Source organism: Sphaerodactylus townsendi, linkage group LG03, assembly GCF_021028975.2.
Source record: "Sphaerodactylus townsendi isolate TG3544 linkage group LG03, MPM_Stown_v2.3, whole genome shotgun sequence".
Classification (NCBI taxonomy): Eukaryota; Metazoa; Chordata; class Lepidosauria; order Squamata; family Sphaerodactylidae; genus Sphaerodactylus; species Sphaerodactylus townsendi.
This window is the reverse complement of record NC_059427.1, coordinates 67,720,423-67,736,166: the sequence shown is the minus strand read 5'-3', so window position 1 is coordinate 67,736,166 and position 15,744 is coordinate 67,720,423. Positions and strand designations below refer to the sequence as shown.

The 15,744-nt window shown below is 42.4% G+C and overlaps 1 protein-coding gene across 2 annotated transcripts in view; it reads left to right on the top strand.

Annotated features, from left to right (window-relative positions):
- The first annotated feature begins 205 nt into the window (after positions 1-205).
- MAPKAPK3 (MAPK activated protein kinase 3) overlaps positions 206-15,744 on the top strand; it is an 88,908-nt gene continuing 73,369 nt past the window's right edge. Inside the window, exons 1-3 of one of the 2 annotated variants that reach the window (XM_048490960.1) lie at positions 222-344; positions 861-904; positions 2,951-3,321. In XM_048490960.1, the coding sequence (XP_048346917.1) occupies positions 3,097-3,321 (225 nt within the window). In that variant the 5' untranslated portion in view covers positions 222-344; positions 861-904; positions 2,951-3,096. Of the gene's footprint in view, positions 345-860; positions 905-2,950; positions 3,322-15,744 lie in introns of both variants that reach the window. The other variant, XM_048490961.1, reaches the window with a different exon arrangement.

The following is a 15,744-nucleotide window of genomic DNA, read 5'->3' as shown; positions in this document are numbered from 1 at the left end:
TTCATTAACTAAGCAATATTAGGGATTTGTTTGCCCGACCGTTCTACTTTAAAAAAAAATGACATGTTGATAGGCGGGGACATCTCAAGGTTTTGCTCTTCAGTGCGATTCTTCTCACGAATCTCTTCACTATTAGTCCACGCTCTGCTGCAGGTTGAATCACAAAACAAAGCAGCCATTCCTTCCCTTAATCGCGCACTTCACCGTGACAGTTCAGGGGCACGGACACACAGAAGGAAAGCGCCTTTGTTTTTCACTCCCTTTGCCTTCTGTGCCGCGGGGCTCGTGCTTTGGCCCGGTGTTGCACCTTGTGCCCGAAGTAAGGGACTCAAAGGCTTGTCACGGTAATGGCTAGTTTCTTAACAATCTCGGGTTTGGGGAAAGGAGCTTCCTCTCTTCGCCATGCACCGGTTTTCTCTCTCCAGAGCCTGCGCCACCGGCGTTGCTCAGCAGCCTCGCGGGACACTCGGGCGCCACCAGGCTGGCGAATGAATCCCAGGGCGGCCGGCCGGGGTTTCCCTTCATGCCTTGCCGCGGCGGCCTCCACAATAGCAGAGAGGAGCCGCTCCAGCCCGTCCCATCTCCGGCGGGGCTCGGTCCCGCCCCGCCACTCCCAGGAGTAGCTCTCAGTTTCCTTGGTTTGCCCCGCTCACTTCCAACCAGGTGTCCTGGAGCACGTGCGTCCTCCTGCGCGCGCGCCCGCCCCACCCGCCTGGGGGGTGTCGGTGCTGGGCCGGGGAGACACGCGCGCGACGGCCTGAGCCTGCCCTCTCCGGCTGGGGCAGAGGCTTTTCAGGCCCCAGCATTTGCGATTCACCCTATGGCCATCCCTAACCCCCATTTTTGCTGCTTATTTGAAGGTGCAGCAACACGACCACCTGTGAGGAGCATGCGCCCAACGCAGGTAACATTCCCCCCTCCCCTGCGGAAGCTTCACCTGCTCGTTTTCCACACTTTTAACCCGCCTCCTCTTTCTCAAGCACCGGCACACCTTTAGTCCCAGTTTCGATTTGTGGCGATCTCGCGCCGGGGGGTGGGGTGGGGGAATGTGTGTCTAATTTTCTGCCTGGTCTGTCTCTGCGTAAAAGGAGCTATAGTGGGAACTTCAGCTTGGGCTATGTTAAATTAGTAGCCCACCTGGGATGAGGATTCAGAATTTTAGGGAAACTCGTAGTTAAGTTTAGGAAACAATTTAAACGTTACTAGGTGTAGTTTTCCTTCCTCAGTGTAACTCTGAGAGGGGAATAAAGAAGCACCTGGAGCGGATGAAGGTTTTAGGGCCCAAACTTGGCAACTGTACCTGGGCTTGGAGTAAAATTACTTTCTAGCTAGTTGTTTCCCATGAAGAACAGGTACTCTAGCTCAGTTTATTGGAAATTTCTGACCTTTTTTTAGATGCAGGGCATGTAGACATAGGGTTAAACAGGCTGAGTGTGAAATCTATTTTAACTATCATGAAAGTTATGGTTTAGTTGGTTGTCGTGGGTTTTCTGGGCCATGGTCTGGTAGATCTTGTTCATAACGTTTCACCTGCATCTGTGGCTGGCATCTTCAGAGGTGTATCACAGAAAGAAGTCAGACCATGATCTACCAGACCACGGCCACACAGCCTAAAAAACCTACAACAACCAGTTGAATCCAGCCGTGAAAGCTTTCAGCAATACATTATAGTTTAGGTTTCTAAATCATTTTAAAGAGTGTTCTAATGTATGGTATTGATGACTAATTTGTAAAAAGAGATATTCTACCTGGGAAAACGTTTCAACTTTGTGACCCCTTTATGTTCAGTGAGAAAGGCCAGTCTGTAGAACATGTGGAACACTGCATTTTTTATTATCTGAGCTCAGTATTAAATCATAGAAGGTTAAAAAGAATGGTATTTTGTGAGCAAAACCACTTCTAGCCAAAATAAAATGAAAAATCTAGAATTTATTTATTTTACTTCTTTTATGTGCTAGTCTCCCCCCCCTCCCCCATGGGAATCCAAAATGGCTTTCAAAATTTCCCCTTTTCCACTTTATGTTTACAGCAAACCTGTGAGGTAGATTAGGCACTAAGTGTATGACTGCCTCAAGGTCACCTGGCAGCTTCCATAATAAAGTGGGAATTGCTGCTTCTATTTCTGTACTTCCCAAGCAGATCATTGCTAGGCATTTACTTAATCTCCATGCCTGTTATGAATCCTGTTGAGTAAAATGATTCAGCATTCACGATACACAATAATAGCTCAATCTAGAAGACCCCTCACTTTGGGTTCTTGCTTAGGTTCCTGACATCACGGAGATGATTCACCAGTCATAAGTTATAATCTTTTCCAGCTAGATTTAAAGCCCCTTGTCCTCACTTTCCCTTCTCTTGGTTTCCCCATCTGCCTCAATTAGTTGGTCTTGGAGCCGTTGGGGTGGCACACCAAGCATTTGTGTTTTAATCTGTGCATTTGTTGTAAACCACCCTGAGGTCATCATGGGGAAGGGAGGCTTAAAATAAAAGTAATGTGTAGATATTAAAGTATTACTTAAAGCATAAGTTTAGGTTGAGAATCACCAGTTGTTTGGTAGCTGTTCCTTTTAACAATTACATGATAGAAATGGTTCAGCTATTAATTTTTTTATCTCATAGGAATGTGTGTACTGCGCTTGTTGAAATTTTGCTTTGTTAAAAATGTATGGCATCTAATAGTGAGCTGTAGTTCATCAAAGGTCAGGCTGGGATCTGTTTTATTAGTGTTTAAAGTGTTACTGGACTTGGTTTAAATTCTTTAAAAGTACAGATACCCAGCCAGAAAAAAAACTTGATATCAAACCCAATGTTTGCCTTTTTAGTTGAACGGAATTTTTAAGCATTTGGATGGTGGTTGTTCCAAACTATAGGGAAGGAGAGAGTAGTAGTAATAGTCTATCATTCTATACTCTTTTAATTTAAAAAAAATTATTTTATTTTTGTTTGACAGGATACACTTTAATGAAATCCCAGGAAATGGACTAGGACTATCTGAACCATTTTCTTTGAACTGATTGATGGGTCGTTTTACTGAAGAAATTCCCCAGTAAACGTGGGGAGACTTTCAGCTAACTTCTTTTGAACTTGGAAATTGCTATGGAACAAAACGCCAGTCTGGAGGGACCCCAGCCAGAGAATCATGAGGACAGCAAAAGCAACACAAGACCCTTGTCCAGCGGAGCTGTCCCTGTCAAGGGGGAAATAAAGAAACATGCCGTTACAGATGACTACAAAATCTCTAAGCGAGTGCTGGGTTTAGGCATTAATGGCAAAGTGTTGGAGTGCTTTCACAAGGAAAAAGGACAGAAATGTGCTTTGAAGGTATGGTATCCTTTTTTTTTTTTTTTTGACGACAGAGACAACCATTGACTTCTCTGTGGAAGGCTGCATGTTACTGAAAAGGTTGAGTTAGGAATGCTGTACTACAAGGAGAGAAGCCTTTTTCCAAATTTTAAGGTTCCTCCCTGAATTAGTGAAAAGAAATCAGAGTGTGTCCCTGAAAATTGTTTTGCTCCTTTGCGTGGGCTAAAATATGTTTCATTTCTCTCCCTCCTCCCTCCTAGTGAGTCAGGTAATGATTATAATGCTGATGCTACAGGGTAGTGAGGTAGGAAATCATTGCCTGAGTTTGGCAATTCAAGAAGTCTGAACTAGAAGCTGACAAGGTACATCTTTGTAATCACTTTAATATGGATTAACAAGATGGCGAAGAGTGCGCAGACTCAAGGATTCCCTGCCCAACAGCACCCTGGTAAAACTGAGCTAATAGACATTTTATTGGTGCATTATCGCAAGTATTGCCTCTACATATTTTTCATACATTGTTAACATTGTGCTCCCGTATATACTCGTGTATAAGCCGACTCGTGTATAAGCGGAGGCACCTAATTTTACTACCAAAACCTAGGAAAACGAATTGATTCGTGTATAAGCCGAAGGTGGAAGTCAAGAGGGAGTTTCTTTATTGGCAGGACTCCTCTGATGTCAGCTGTTCAGTCAAGGAGCTCCCTCCACCTCCCCCTCGCCAGCTGGGTTGGAGATAATTCAGGCAACCAGGAGGTGGAGGGAGCTCCTTATTTGGGCAATGACATCCCCTGATGTCACTGCCCAAATAAGGAGCTCCCTCCCACCTCCCACTGGGAAGTTCATTGGAGGAAACCCAGGCAACCAGGAGAGGTGGAGGGGAGGCTCCTTATTTGGGCAATGACATCGGGGAAATCACTGCCCAAGCTCCCTCCTAATTTTGAAGCCCAGCCAGCCGGCAGGCAGAGGGAGCTCCTTATTTGGGCAGTGACTTCCCCTGATGTCATTGCCCAAATAAGGAGCTCCCTCCACCTCCCTCCACCTCAAACCCAGGCGAGAGGTGGAGGGAGCTCCTTATTTGGACAAAGACATCAGGGGGAGTCACTGCCCAAATAAGGAGCTCCCTCTGCCACCCTGGGTTTGAGGAAGCCTAGCCAGCCAGGGTTCCCCTTCACCCTCCGAGCAACAAGCAGCTTGGGCAACTGCAGGGAGGTCATCCCGGCCATGCCCCCAGCCTCGGCAGAGGCTTGAAGAACCGGCTGGTAAGCAGTGACTTGTGTATAAGCAGAGGGGGCATTTTTCAGCCTTAAAACAGGGCTGAAAAACTCAGCTTATATGCGAGTATATACGGTATTTAACTTGCCACTGATTTCTTCTGGAAGAGCATAAATGGTGGAGCATAGGATTGTTAATCCGTGCCAAGGGATTGGTAGTTGATTACCATGTTTTAAACCATCTTTTTTTCTGAAGGGCAGGTTCAAAAAGTTTGATAGTCTTTGTATTTATTTATTTTTTACTTTGACAGCATTTTGATTGCATGATATTTAGGATAATTATGATCACATTAATTATATAGAGAGAAAACTTCCTTTAATCTGTTCTGTTTATACTTGTGAATTAACATGGATGGTGAAACAGGGCCATGATTAACAGGCTAGGCCAGATCCTTCCAGGCAGTTAATGGTAGTGAGAATCAAAACAGAGGATATTGAACACTACAGTAAAATCTAGCTTAATAGGAACACACACACATACACACCATGTAGGTGTGTTGCACGAGCGGAATATTTTAATTTGTCTAGACTGGCAGTGAGGGAGCAAGGGAAAAACTCACAACTGATGGCAAACCATGCGTGCCATGTATTGCTGAAGGTGTCCACAGCTGGAATTAGCTGACTGTTACGGGTTTTCCAGGCTGTGTGGCCATGGTCTGGTAGTTTTCTTCTAACATTTCACCCACATCTATTTCAGCCACATCTGAAGATTTGGGCAAAACGTTAGGAGTAAAAACTACCAGACCACGGCCACACAGCCCAGAAAACCCAAAACAGCCATGTGCCTCACCAGTGGCACGTTTTCTGTCACGATGAAGGTTGTGAATGGAATGACAGAAGGTGTGTACCAAGCCCAGCATTCATCAACATTTTTCAGTCAATTGGATGAAGGGGAAATCCTTCGAATGTACAGATGAAACAGCTGGAAGAGATAGCTAAGGTTCCAGGAAACAAAATTAAATTAAAACTGACCTTGATGGGTTGGAAAGTGGGGCTGAAACAAATGGAATTGAGACAAATCCAAAGTTCTGCATTTAGGCAAAAATAATCAAATGAAGAGGTGCAGGGTGAGGAATACCTGGGTTAACAGAAGTATATGCAAAAAGCATTTGGGGATTGTAACTGAACACTCATTGAACATGTCAGCACTTTGATATAGCTACGAAAGTCTAATGGGATTTTTGACTGTGTTAACAGAAGCCATAGCATCTGCATCACAAGCAGTAGTAATTCTGTTCTCTTCCCCACTAGTAAGACCTCATATACAGTATTATGTCCAGACAATTTGGAAAAGGTGCAGAGAGTAGCTAGGAAAGTGTGTAGGGATCTAAAAAAATAAATACTACGAGAAATGGAAGGGTAATAGATATGTTTAGCATCAGGAAGAGAAGAATGAAGGGGGACATGACAACAAGTTCCAAATACCTTTGTGCTGCTCCAGAGGGCAAGACTGTGACTTCAGTTACAAGAGGGAAGGCTTAACATTAAAGAAAACTTCTGAAAAATAACACTAGCGGAGCAGCAGAACTTGGGGGGGGGGGGGGAAGGGCTCTGTCTCTCTAGTCTTCAACCAGAGGTTGGACAGCTGTTGTCAGTGATGCTCCAGCTTTGGGTTTTCTGTACTGGACAGAGGGTTGGAATAGGAAGCTTTTCAGGACCCTTCTAGTTATTTTTGCAGAAATTGAGATCTCTCTGCTCTTCCCCCTTTTTGACCAAAAATTGCAGAGAATAACAAACTGGTCCATCCTAGGGATTAATTGAGGCAGTATTTCTCTCTACTTGTGTGTCCACCCTGATTTTAACTAGTCAGCTAAAATATTGGCAGTGTCTCTTGTCTTCCCAGTTACCTAATATAATTAAATTTTGTTAAGTCCTGGTCAATGTTTGATCTCCAAATATGTTTTTTTAATTGAAATTGACATATAAGAACATTTATAGATGAATTACTTGAAACGGTAAGGGAAAATTCTAACCTATATTCTCATATCCATGGGTGTATCTGGTTGTTCTGGAAACAAGGATTTATTTCTCTTGTCCTCGCTCTCTCCTCCCCTCCCTGCATTTCTCCTACTTGATCTAATGTGGGAATCTGATATATGTAGTCATTTCAAGTCTTTCTTGGATATAATGCTTGTAGCGTGTAACTGTTTTGCAATAATGTTACTCTGCTTTTCATTGAAGGGCTATCTGGTTGTGCTATATTATGAACTTTCCATAGGTCACCAAGTTGCGAAAGTGATTTTCCAGAGATATTACCTTAATTTTTAAAGGTAATTTATGTTTACTTAGAAAAGTTCTGCTGCAGTTTGGTATATTACCACAGTCTTCTTGATATTTTAGTTTTTTTGGCAAGGAAGGAATTATCTGTAAAGAGAACCACTCAATAATATAAGTTGCCAACTATGTTTGGTACAGTTTGGAAACAGATTTATCTTGTCATTTGCTGAAAACTAGGACAGAGAACTGGATCTTCCACGTACTTCAATATCCTTGGGAAATTTATTTTATGGAGGATATGTTGCATTTGACTGACAGTGTGCTTTTCAGTTGAAATACTTGATTTAACATGCATATACATGTTTTAATGTCAATTTAACTTGAACAGTGTTGGGAGTGTTATATATATATTGCAGGTCCTATTACTGAAATAATATTCATCAAAATACTGAGTACTAGGATTTAAAAACAAATGAAGAACATGATTTAATGTGTTTTGAAATAGTCTTTGAAATCACTTTGGTAGGAGATGAAATAGATAATTTTGTGTTTTAAAGAGTATTTAGTTGAACAAAGATACAAGTTGTCTTTCATAGCATTATTTCATAAGATCATATTGATCATTTTTAAAATGTCAAAAAATGAATCTGAATTTTTAAAGGCAACTGGTGATTTCTGGGAAGGAGACAATAACCATTCTTTCAGGAGGATACTATTCCACAACTTCTGTGTTCTCTGCCCACCAGAATACTCGAACACTGGACCTTCCAGTTTCACAAGTGAGTAATGAGGCAGTGTGGCGTCTTTCCATGCATTCCAATCTTCTAGTGCCCTTATACTTCTGTCACCATCTTGGAACATCTACCAGACTCTGTATAGATACAAAACAAAAATAGTAATTCTGGATGGGTGGCTGTTCTGTTGCAGAAAAATAAAACACAAATCTAGTGGCACTTGAGAGACTACCAAACTTTATCCCAGCATATCTGGTCCTGAGTCAGAGCTCACTTAATCAGATGCAATATAGAGTGTATATTGATTAGGGTGTTGCTTTTATATTTGCAGCAGAAGGGTTTGTTATGAAGAGAACCCAGTTTAAAGCAAGTCTCAATAAAAGGAGTAATCAGTTCAGTTAGAGTGGGTGGGGACCTTCCTTGTATATGTTACATAGGCCAAGTAAGTTTAACATAAATTATCATGGAAGATAACAGTAGGAAGTTACAGAAGGATATGCAAGATATTAGCACTTACGTTGAGTGAGGAATTGCAGCTCCCTGTTAAGAACTTGCCTTGAACTTGTTAATATATTCTAATTTAGCAATTCCATGTTGGAGTCTTCCTTTGATGTTACCTTGTCTGATAACAGTAACTTTTAGATCTGCAGTGGAATTCCTTAAAAGATTAAAACCTTCACCTGTGGTTTCTGACTATTGTGATTTTAAATGTCAGATATGTGTCTATGTTTTATTTTATGTTGGAACTGACTCATTTGTCTAATGTAAATGCATGATGGCATGCTACTTCATTGGAAGATGAGCAAATGAGTGAGCCAGTATGGTATAGCTGCAATTAATAGAAACCCCTGATTATGTTTGATTAAGTATACATTCAAAGTTGACATCTAGTTTTATTGTAGGATCTGACTCCTGAATTTTGTTTGGCAGTTTGTTAGTTAGAGGGCTGTCAGTAAGAAAGGAAAGGCCTACCACCTAACTCCTGTGTGAGAGAAATAACTGTCCAGGGGCCCCAGTGAAAGGAGGGGGGTGAATCCATTCCTGGCACAACCATGCCAGCAGATTTGCCCTCCTTGCGGCACTTTCCCCAGCAGATGGGCAATTCTGTTGGCGTGTGGCCACTATAGCCCTCCCCGGTGCTGAGATGCCATGCCAGCGTCCCAGGGCCTCTGTGGCCGCCAGGGGCATGGCCAGGGAAGGAGCTGATGTTAGTAGGCTCCCTCCTGGCCTTTCCTGGCATTACTCCACCAGCGGGGAGACTTTTTTATTGTTCAAGCCTCCCTGTGCCACTGAAAAGCCTCCAAGGGAGAGGTGAGGTGGGGCTGCGTTGGTGCTGCAGCCTACCACTGAGTTTGGGGCTGCCCGATAGGCTGCAACTTATAACTGATTCATTGGGCTGGTTTGTGCTGTAAGTTGTAGGTGATGTTCTGTTGTGGTTATTTCCTTTGGACCTGTCTTGCAGTACCGTATATACCGGCCTATAAGACGACTTTTTAATGCAGGAAAATCTTAACAAAAGCCGGGGGTCGTCTTATAGGCCGGGCACCCCCCATCCCCTGCTCGGACTTGCCACCGCCTAGCCCAAGGCTCTTTCCTGCTTGCTGCGCAGCTCTTGCCTGCCTGCCCGCTGCCGCCGCCCCCACTGGCCCCACACATCCCCCTCGGCTCAGGCTGGCTCTGTTGCCCTTCAGGCAGTCAGCCTGAGCCTCTGTCTATGATTTTCTTAAAAGGGCAATTCCCCAAAGACTGCTTAAAGGGGAAAGTTTCCCCTTTAAGCAATCTTTGGGGAATTGCCCCTTTAAGAAATTCAGAGCTGGGAAGAGACTGGCGGGAGATCTCCCCTCTTCCCCAGCCAGCCAGGCAGCTCCCGTGCAAGAGAGGAGCTCCAGCTAGCAGCTTCCATACGGTGATCGCAGGCTGGGGTACCTCGCCGATGAGCGCTGGCTGGCTGGGGAAGAGGGACATCTCCCCTCTTCCCCAGCCAGCCAGGCAGCTCTCCCGCGGAAACCGCGTCCCCGCCCCTCGCATCAATCGGGCTCTGCCTACTGAGTGCCAAGGAAGGGCAATCGGGTGCCGCTGCTCTTGTCCTCGCCCCGCGACAATCGGTCTGCTCCGCCGAGGCCAAGGAAGCGTCAGTGCCGCCGCTTCTGCTCTGTCCCACCCCAGAACAATCAGCCAGCTCACGAGGCCAAGGAAGGCCATCCGCCGCTGCCGCCGCCTCTGTCCCACTTCTGCACGACGTGGGCCTGCTCTCTCCTGAGGCCGAAAATACAGGGTGTCGCCAGCTGCATCTGCCACGGGTAGTCTTTATATGGCTATATGTGCCGAATCTATATTTTAACTGAAAGTAAACGCCTTTATACCCCAGTCGCCTGTGAAATGCACGGGTATATACGGTAGGTTATGTTTTGGCTTTTTGATCTGCTTTTTTACCCCATTGGGTGGTACGGTAATCCTGAGAATGCCAGCTGTAAATCCTTCAAGTGAGAATCCCCGTCAGATGGATGGAAACAAATGTAGTTGTAATATCATTCTTGACTGTAGAAAAGAATTGTGTCCATCATGCAGTTGTACGGTGGTGTCTACAAAATGTGCCTGTTGAGTAAAGGTGGTATAGTTGAAAGTTGCTGAAGTTTTGGTGGCATCTCTCTAGAGCTTCGTTCAGTTGTGTTTAGAAAATGAAATGTCATAGATAAATCTCAAGTACAGGAGAGATGTTAACGGGTGGTAGTTGAAGAAGCATTTGTTAGAATTTATTATGGTAGGATAATCTTCAGGAAAAAAATGTCTGGAGATCAGTCACAGGATCTCTTGTCGTATGTCAGTTGTAATAGCCCTGTTTTTCAGATTACTGTTCCAGAGAAAACAGTTTCACAAATGTCCTGATTTCAAGATTTGGGGGTTTTTTTTGTTTATTGGACTTCTGTGTTTCTGACAGCTCAACTCTAAGTAGGCATCTCTGTGTTCGGTACATCTATAGGTCTCACATAGTTAAAGAGTCATCACTTCCCACATTTTCCATGTGCCAGTTGCATTCCTTTGGTTGCCACTTGCTGCTTGTTTACCTGCTTAGAGTAACCCTTCCCACCTGGTGTGACATAGAGCCCATAGCTGCCATCCTGTTGAGGCGTGTGCTGTCTCCAGAGGTACTGAAGCTATAAGGTACTGAAGCTATAAGGCTAAGACTTTTAATGGGGTTGTAGGCTGCCGACTAAACCAATCCAGCTAAAGGTAGTTGTTCTGAAGCCCCACTGACATCAAAGGAGCTAACATTTCTATACTACAGGTTTCTGTTCTGAATACAAACGAGACACATTCTTCACTCTGAATTGATGTTCAGGAATCCATACCCTTATCTGCTGTCAGCATGGCCAATTGGCCATGCTGGTAGGGGCTGATGGGAATTGTAGTTCCTGAACATCTGGAGAGCCGCAGGTTCCCTACCCCTGGGCTAGTCTGATCTTCTCACATCCCATAACCAGAGGGTGGCCCTGGTTCAATGGTGGGATTCAGCAGGTTTGCACCACTTTGGCAGAACTGGTTGTTAAAATGGTGCTTGTAAACAATCAGTTGTTAAATTATTTGAATCCCACCCCTAGAACCGGTTGTTAAATTATTTGAATCTCTTCAGACTGAGGAACTGAAACAGAAGACTGAATTATTGTCTCCCTTTATACTGTATTTTAATTTTGTTGTGAATTATTTTAAATTTCAGGGATGATATATCACTTTTTTGTAAGGAAAGCGGATCAGTGATAATCAATTACTTTTTATTACAGTTTGATAAGCCTGATTCTGTACACTCTGGTATGGTCCCAGTTGTCTACAGCTTCTTATACAATCATGCATTTTCCTGACTACTTTTTGCAGATCCATTGCTGTACTACACAACTAGATTTTTTGCCCCCACAATGATAAGAATGTCCGTTAGTATGGATGGTTCCATTTGCTAATGTGAAGCTAAATGCCATAATGCCATATAAAGCCAACTGTCATTTTAAATTCTTTCCAACTTTGTCTGAAACTAATGCTCATGTGTCTTTATTTCTTTTGGATTGGACCTTACAAGCCACCAGTTCCTTTCACTCATGAAAGTATGTCCTGTGCACTTTTATCTTCCTACAACAGCCTTCTCTGATGTCCCCAAAAGTCATTGTGTGTGCTGGGTGTTTTCATGTGTAAAACCATCCTCCATAGAATGCTGCAGTGAGATCAAATAAAATTACTGTTTACTTGGAATATTGAATTACACATTATTTCAGTCTTCCCACAAAATGTCATTTTTTTCAGCGACAAATAAATTGTGCCATCTAACTATCAGACTAATTCACAAACATAGTAAAGCTTTACTCTGAGCTTAATTTAATGTCCTTCCGTCTGCACTGTTAGAAAGTATATATTGTGTACCATACTAGGAATGTGTATGTACTTATGCAAGTGGAGAAGTTGAAACTGTTTGGCATGATTTACTGTATTTCCCTTTTATGTCACTCTTAGATATTTCCTTACTCCCTAAAAGCCCTGGTAGATCCAAGGGATCATATATTTCCCTTCTACTGTCAGATCATGAGCCTTAGATAGGGTCCCCAGGTTTTGCTATTTTTAATATCCATGCAACTTTTAAAATGTGAACATTTCAATTACTGTATATGTTTTTGTTCAGGTCTTTGACTGTATTAAATAATTCAATTCATGCCTCCCCCTCTTCTACTAGTAGGGATTCTTCTGACTCCAGAGGCTCTGGTGGCAGAAGAGAGAAGGGGAATTTTTTTCTCCCTGATTGCCTCTTATTTCATTTCACCATGTCATTCCATCTCTGACATTTCCTCTTTGGATGTCGCAGAATGCTGCTATGGAAAAATTTGAAGGGTCCATCCTTTATTATGGTTAGTCACCTGATCTTTCCAATCCCAGATATTGCTATGTTGGTTCTTAATACTCTCTCCAGAAACAGTATTTCTTTAGGTTCCTTCTTTTAAACAACCAGCATTTCCAGTTTTACCCACTCCTTTTAACAACAGTGGGAAAGAGTAAACTGTTAATAAACAACTGATTAGGAAGACGGATTCAATATGTTTTTATTTATTATGTATGCACTAAGAAAGATTTGTAAGGATATGAGGTAAACATGATACATAAATAGGTGTTCTGCATTTATAAGCTTTCTTAAACTGGATCATTTCTGTTGGTCGTAGTGCTAATTCACAGCAGGCTTCCAGTATCCCTAGACCTTTCCCATCAAAGCTTTTCCGGACATGGCACTAAGTTTCTCCTTGCCAGTAAACTGTCTTTCACTGTGGGAACAAACATTGATGTGGACAGATTACTCAATGGAAGGAATTTTTAACTGAAGACTTGATGCGAAAGGGCTTTAGTGGGCAGAAACAGCCACAGAGGCCTGTGTTATTCAACCACTGAACATTGTGATTGGGAGGTCCCTGTTGTTTCCTATAATCTATTCCTACAAGTGGAACTACTTAAAAAATTCTCTAATCATTTTAGTCTGGGAATGTAAAATTCCACCTTCACGATTCAATGAAAGAGCTTTACAGTGGCTTTGGTTATATTCCTTATGTATGAAGTGGTTTCATTTATTCTGCTTGGCATACAGGTAGTAATTTTCTGTGTACTACTTAGCAATATTGTCAACTTAATTTCCATTTGGCTGAAATGCCATACACACTGCTACCTTAGATGTAGAAAATGTATACTGGTTACTTTCTCATAAGCTAAATAATCTGAGTAGCAGTGTTTTTGAAGATGATTTTGGATTTATATCCCCCCCCCTTTCTCTCCTGTAGGAGACTCAAAGGGGCTTGCAATCTCCTTTCCCTTCCCCCCGCCCCCCCCACCAGCAAACACCCTGTGAGGTGGGTGGGGCTGAGAGAGTTCTGAAAAGCTGTGACTAGCCCAAGTCACCCAGCTGGCATGTGTCGGAGTGCACAGGCTAATCTTAGTTCCCCAAATAAGCCTCCACAGCTGAAGTGGCAGAGCGGGGAATCAAACCCAATTCCTCAAATTAGAGTGCGCCTGCTCTTAACCACTATACCACTGCTGCTCCCAGGGAACAGGGAAAAATGCACGGATTTAAAATAATGAAGGCTGCTTCATACTATCCAAGGCAAGATGATGTCCAGAGACCAATACTAATACTTGTATGCCTTATTCCTGCTGAACTCATAATCTGGTTCAGCTGTCCTATATAACTACAGCTAGACGAACTACTTTTTTCAACATAGAAGTTATTTCCTTATTTGTATCTTTTTTTGTCTGAAAAATACAATGAGCGATAAGAATTAAAATAAATGAATACATAAAATATTACAAAAACTAAGCATCAAACATCTGTAAAGTGCCTTCTTTATTCTGTCCAATAAAGAAGAAGAAGAAGAGTTTGGATTTATATCTCCCCTTTCTCTCCTGCAGGAGACTCAAAGGGGCTTACAATCTCCTTGCCCTTCCCCCCTCACAACAAACACCCTGTGAGGTAGGTGGGGCTCCGAGAGCTCCGAGAAGCTGTGACTAGCCCAAGGCCACCCAGCTGGCATGTGTGGGAGTGTACAGGCTAATCTGAATACCCCAGATAAGCCTCCACAGCTCAGGTGGCAGAGCTGGGAATCAAACCCGGTTCCTCCAGATTAGATACACGAGCTCTTAATCTCCTACGCCACTGCTGGTAAAAATCTCAGAGGTAAAAATCACCAGCTTTAGCAAGCCAAAGCATGGAACCTTTCTTCTGAATGGAGGAATTCCTGCCCTTGGGACAAAAAAAATTGCTACGTTTTTCCATGAAAACATTTTTCTGTCCCTTACGTGCATGTATAATCTGCTTATCTGCAGTTGTCAGGGCTATTGTGCTTGAAATCAATCATGTTGATAGGCTAAATGTTGGGGGGCTGGGCGGGGAGGAAGTAGGGACAAGCCTCAGTGCTTTTACATGGTTCAGGTTTGTACATGGTGAATTTTCCTCCTTTTGGTACAATTATTTTAAATTTTGCTAATATTATTTAAGTTATTAATTTAAATTGGAATTGGAAATTTTTCCAGCATATGTTCCTGGTAAGCCCATATCACACACTGGGACTTAACTTACATTAAAACATTTACTCCCTTAGGTAGCAGTCCTTGAGTAAATATTAATTTATTTTTTTTATTTTTAAATTTTATTTTTGAATTAAAAGATCTCATTTGCAGAAAATCAAGTATATTTATAGACAAATGTGATTGTTTCAATTTAATTATCAGAAGTTAATAAAATAGTGACTATTATTATTATTATTATTATTATTTATTTATTTAATTTGTATACCGCCCGATCCCCGAAGGGCTCCGAAGGGCACATAGGGAAAGCATTTTGTGAAGGTTAGAATCTGACATTGCAAGAAACTAGGTGTGGGTTGGAGATCTCCTAGAGTTACGACTGATCTTGATGCTTCAGAGGTCAGTTATCCCGGAGGAAATAGCTGCTTTGAAGGGTGGAGTCTATGACATTGTACCCCTCTGAAGTTGTTCCACCCTCAAATCTTCAGATATTTCCCAATCTGGAGTTGGCAACCCTAGGTGCAATATAAGACCTACAACCTGCATTTTCATGTTATTCTAAACATGGAACTTCTTGCAAGATTATTATCCTCATCTAGCAAAATTATAAACTGTGAGCCATCTTGAATAGCTCTATTTTGAAGGTAGTTCAATAGCCTGCCTGGGATCTTATTTTAACTGCTTTTCACAGCATGTAGCAGTATCAGCAACCCAAAATTAGTAGAACTGTAATGCAGTGCATTTGCTAATGGTTTTGGAGATTAATGTAGTAAATCTAAATCTTTTGTGAGGCTTTTGGGGGAGTTAAATACCATGCTAATTATGCTGGTATACACCTAGGTGTATTTAAGAATTTAACTGATGAGGCTTTCATGCTTGTGTCTAATAACACATTTTTGAAAGTAGACTGGAATCTAGATATGTGTGTTTTATTATATTTTGGAATATATGTGTAATTTGGGAGCAGTTGCATTTCTAATGGTGTTGTGGATGATTGGGGGTGTTCACATTGCAGTATGTGCAAGTTATCTGAATTGAATGCTTCCTTATTTTTAAATTTAGGTACAAGGTGTTGCTGGTTGCCATAACAAAATAATTACATCAGGGAACGCAAAAACAAAGGTGCTAATTCACCAAATTTCCAAAGCGGAAATGCAGGAAGGGGGGAGGGTGCT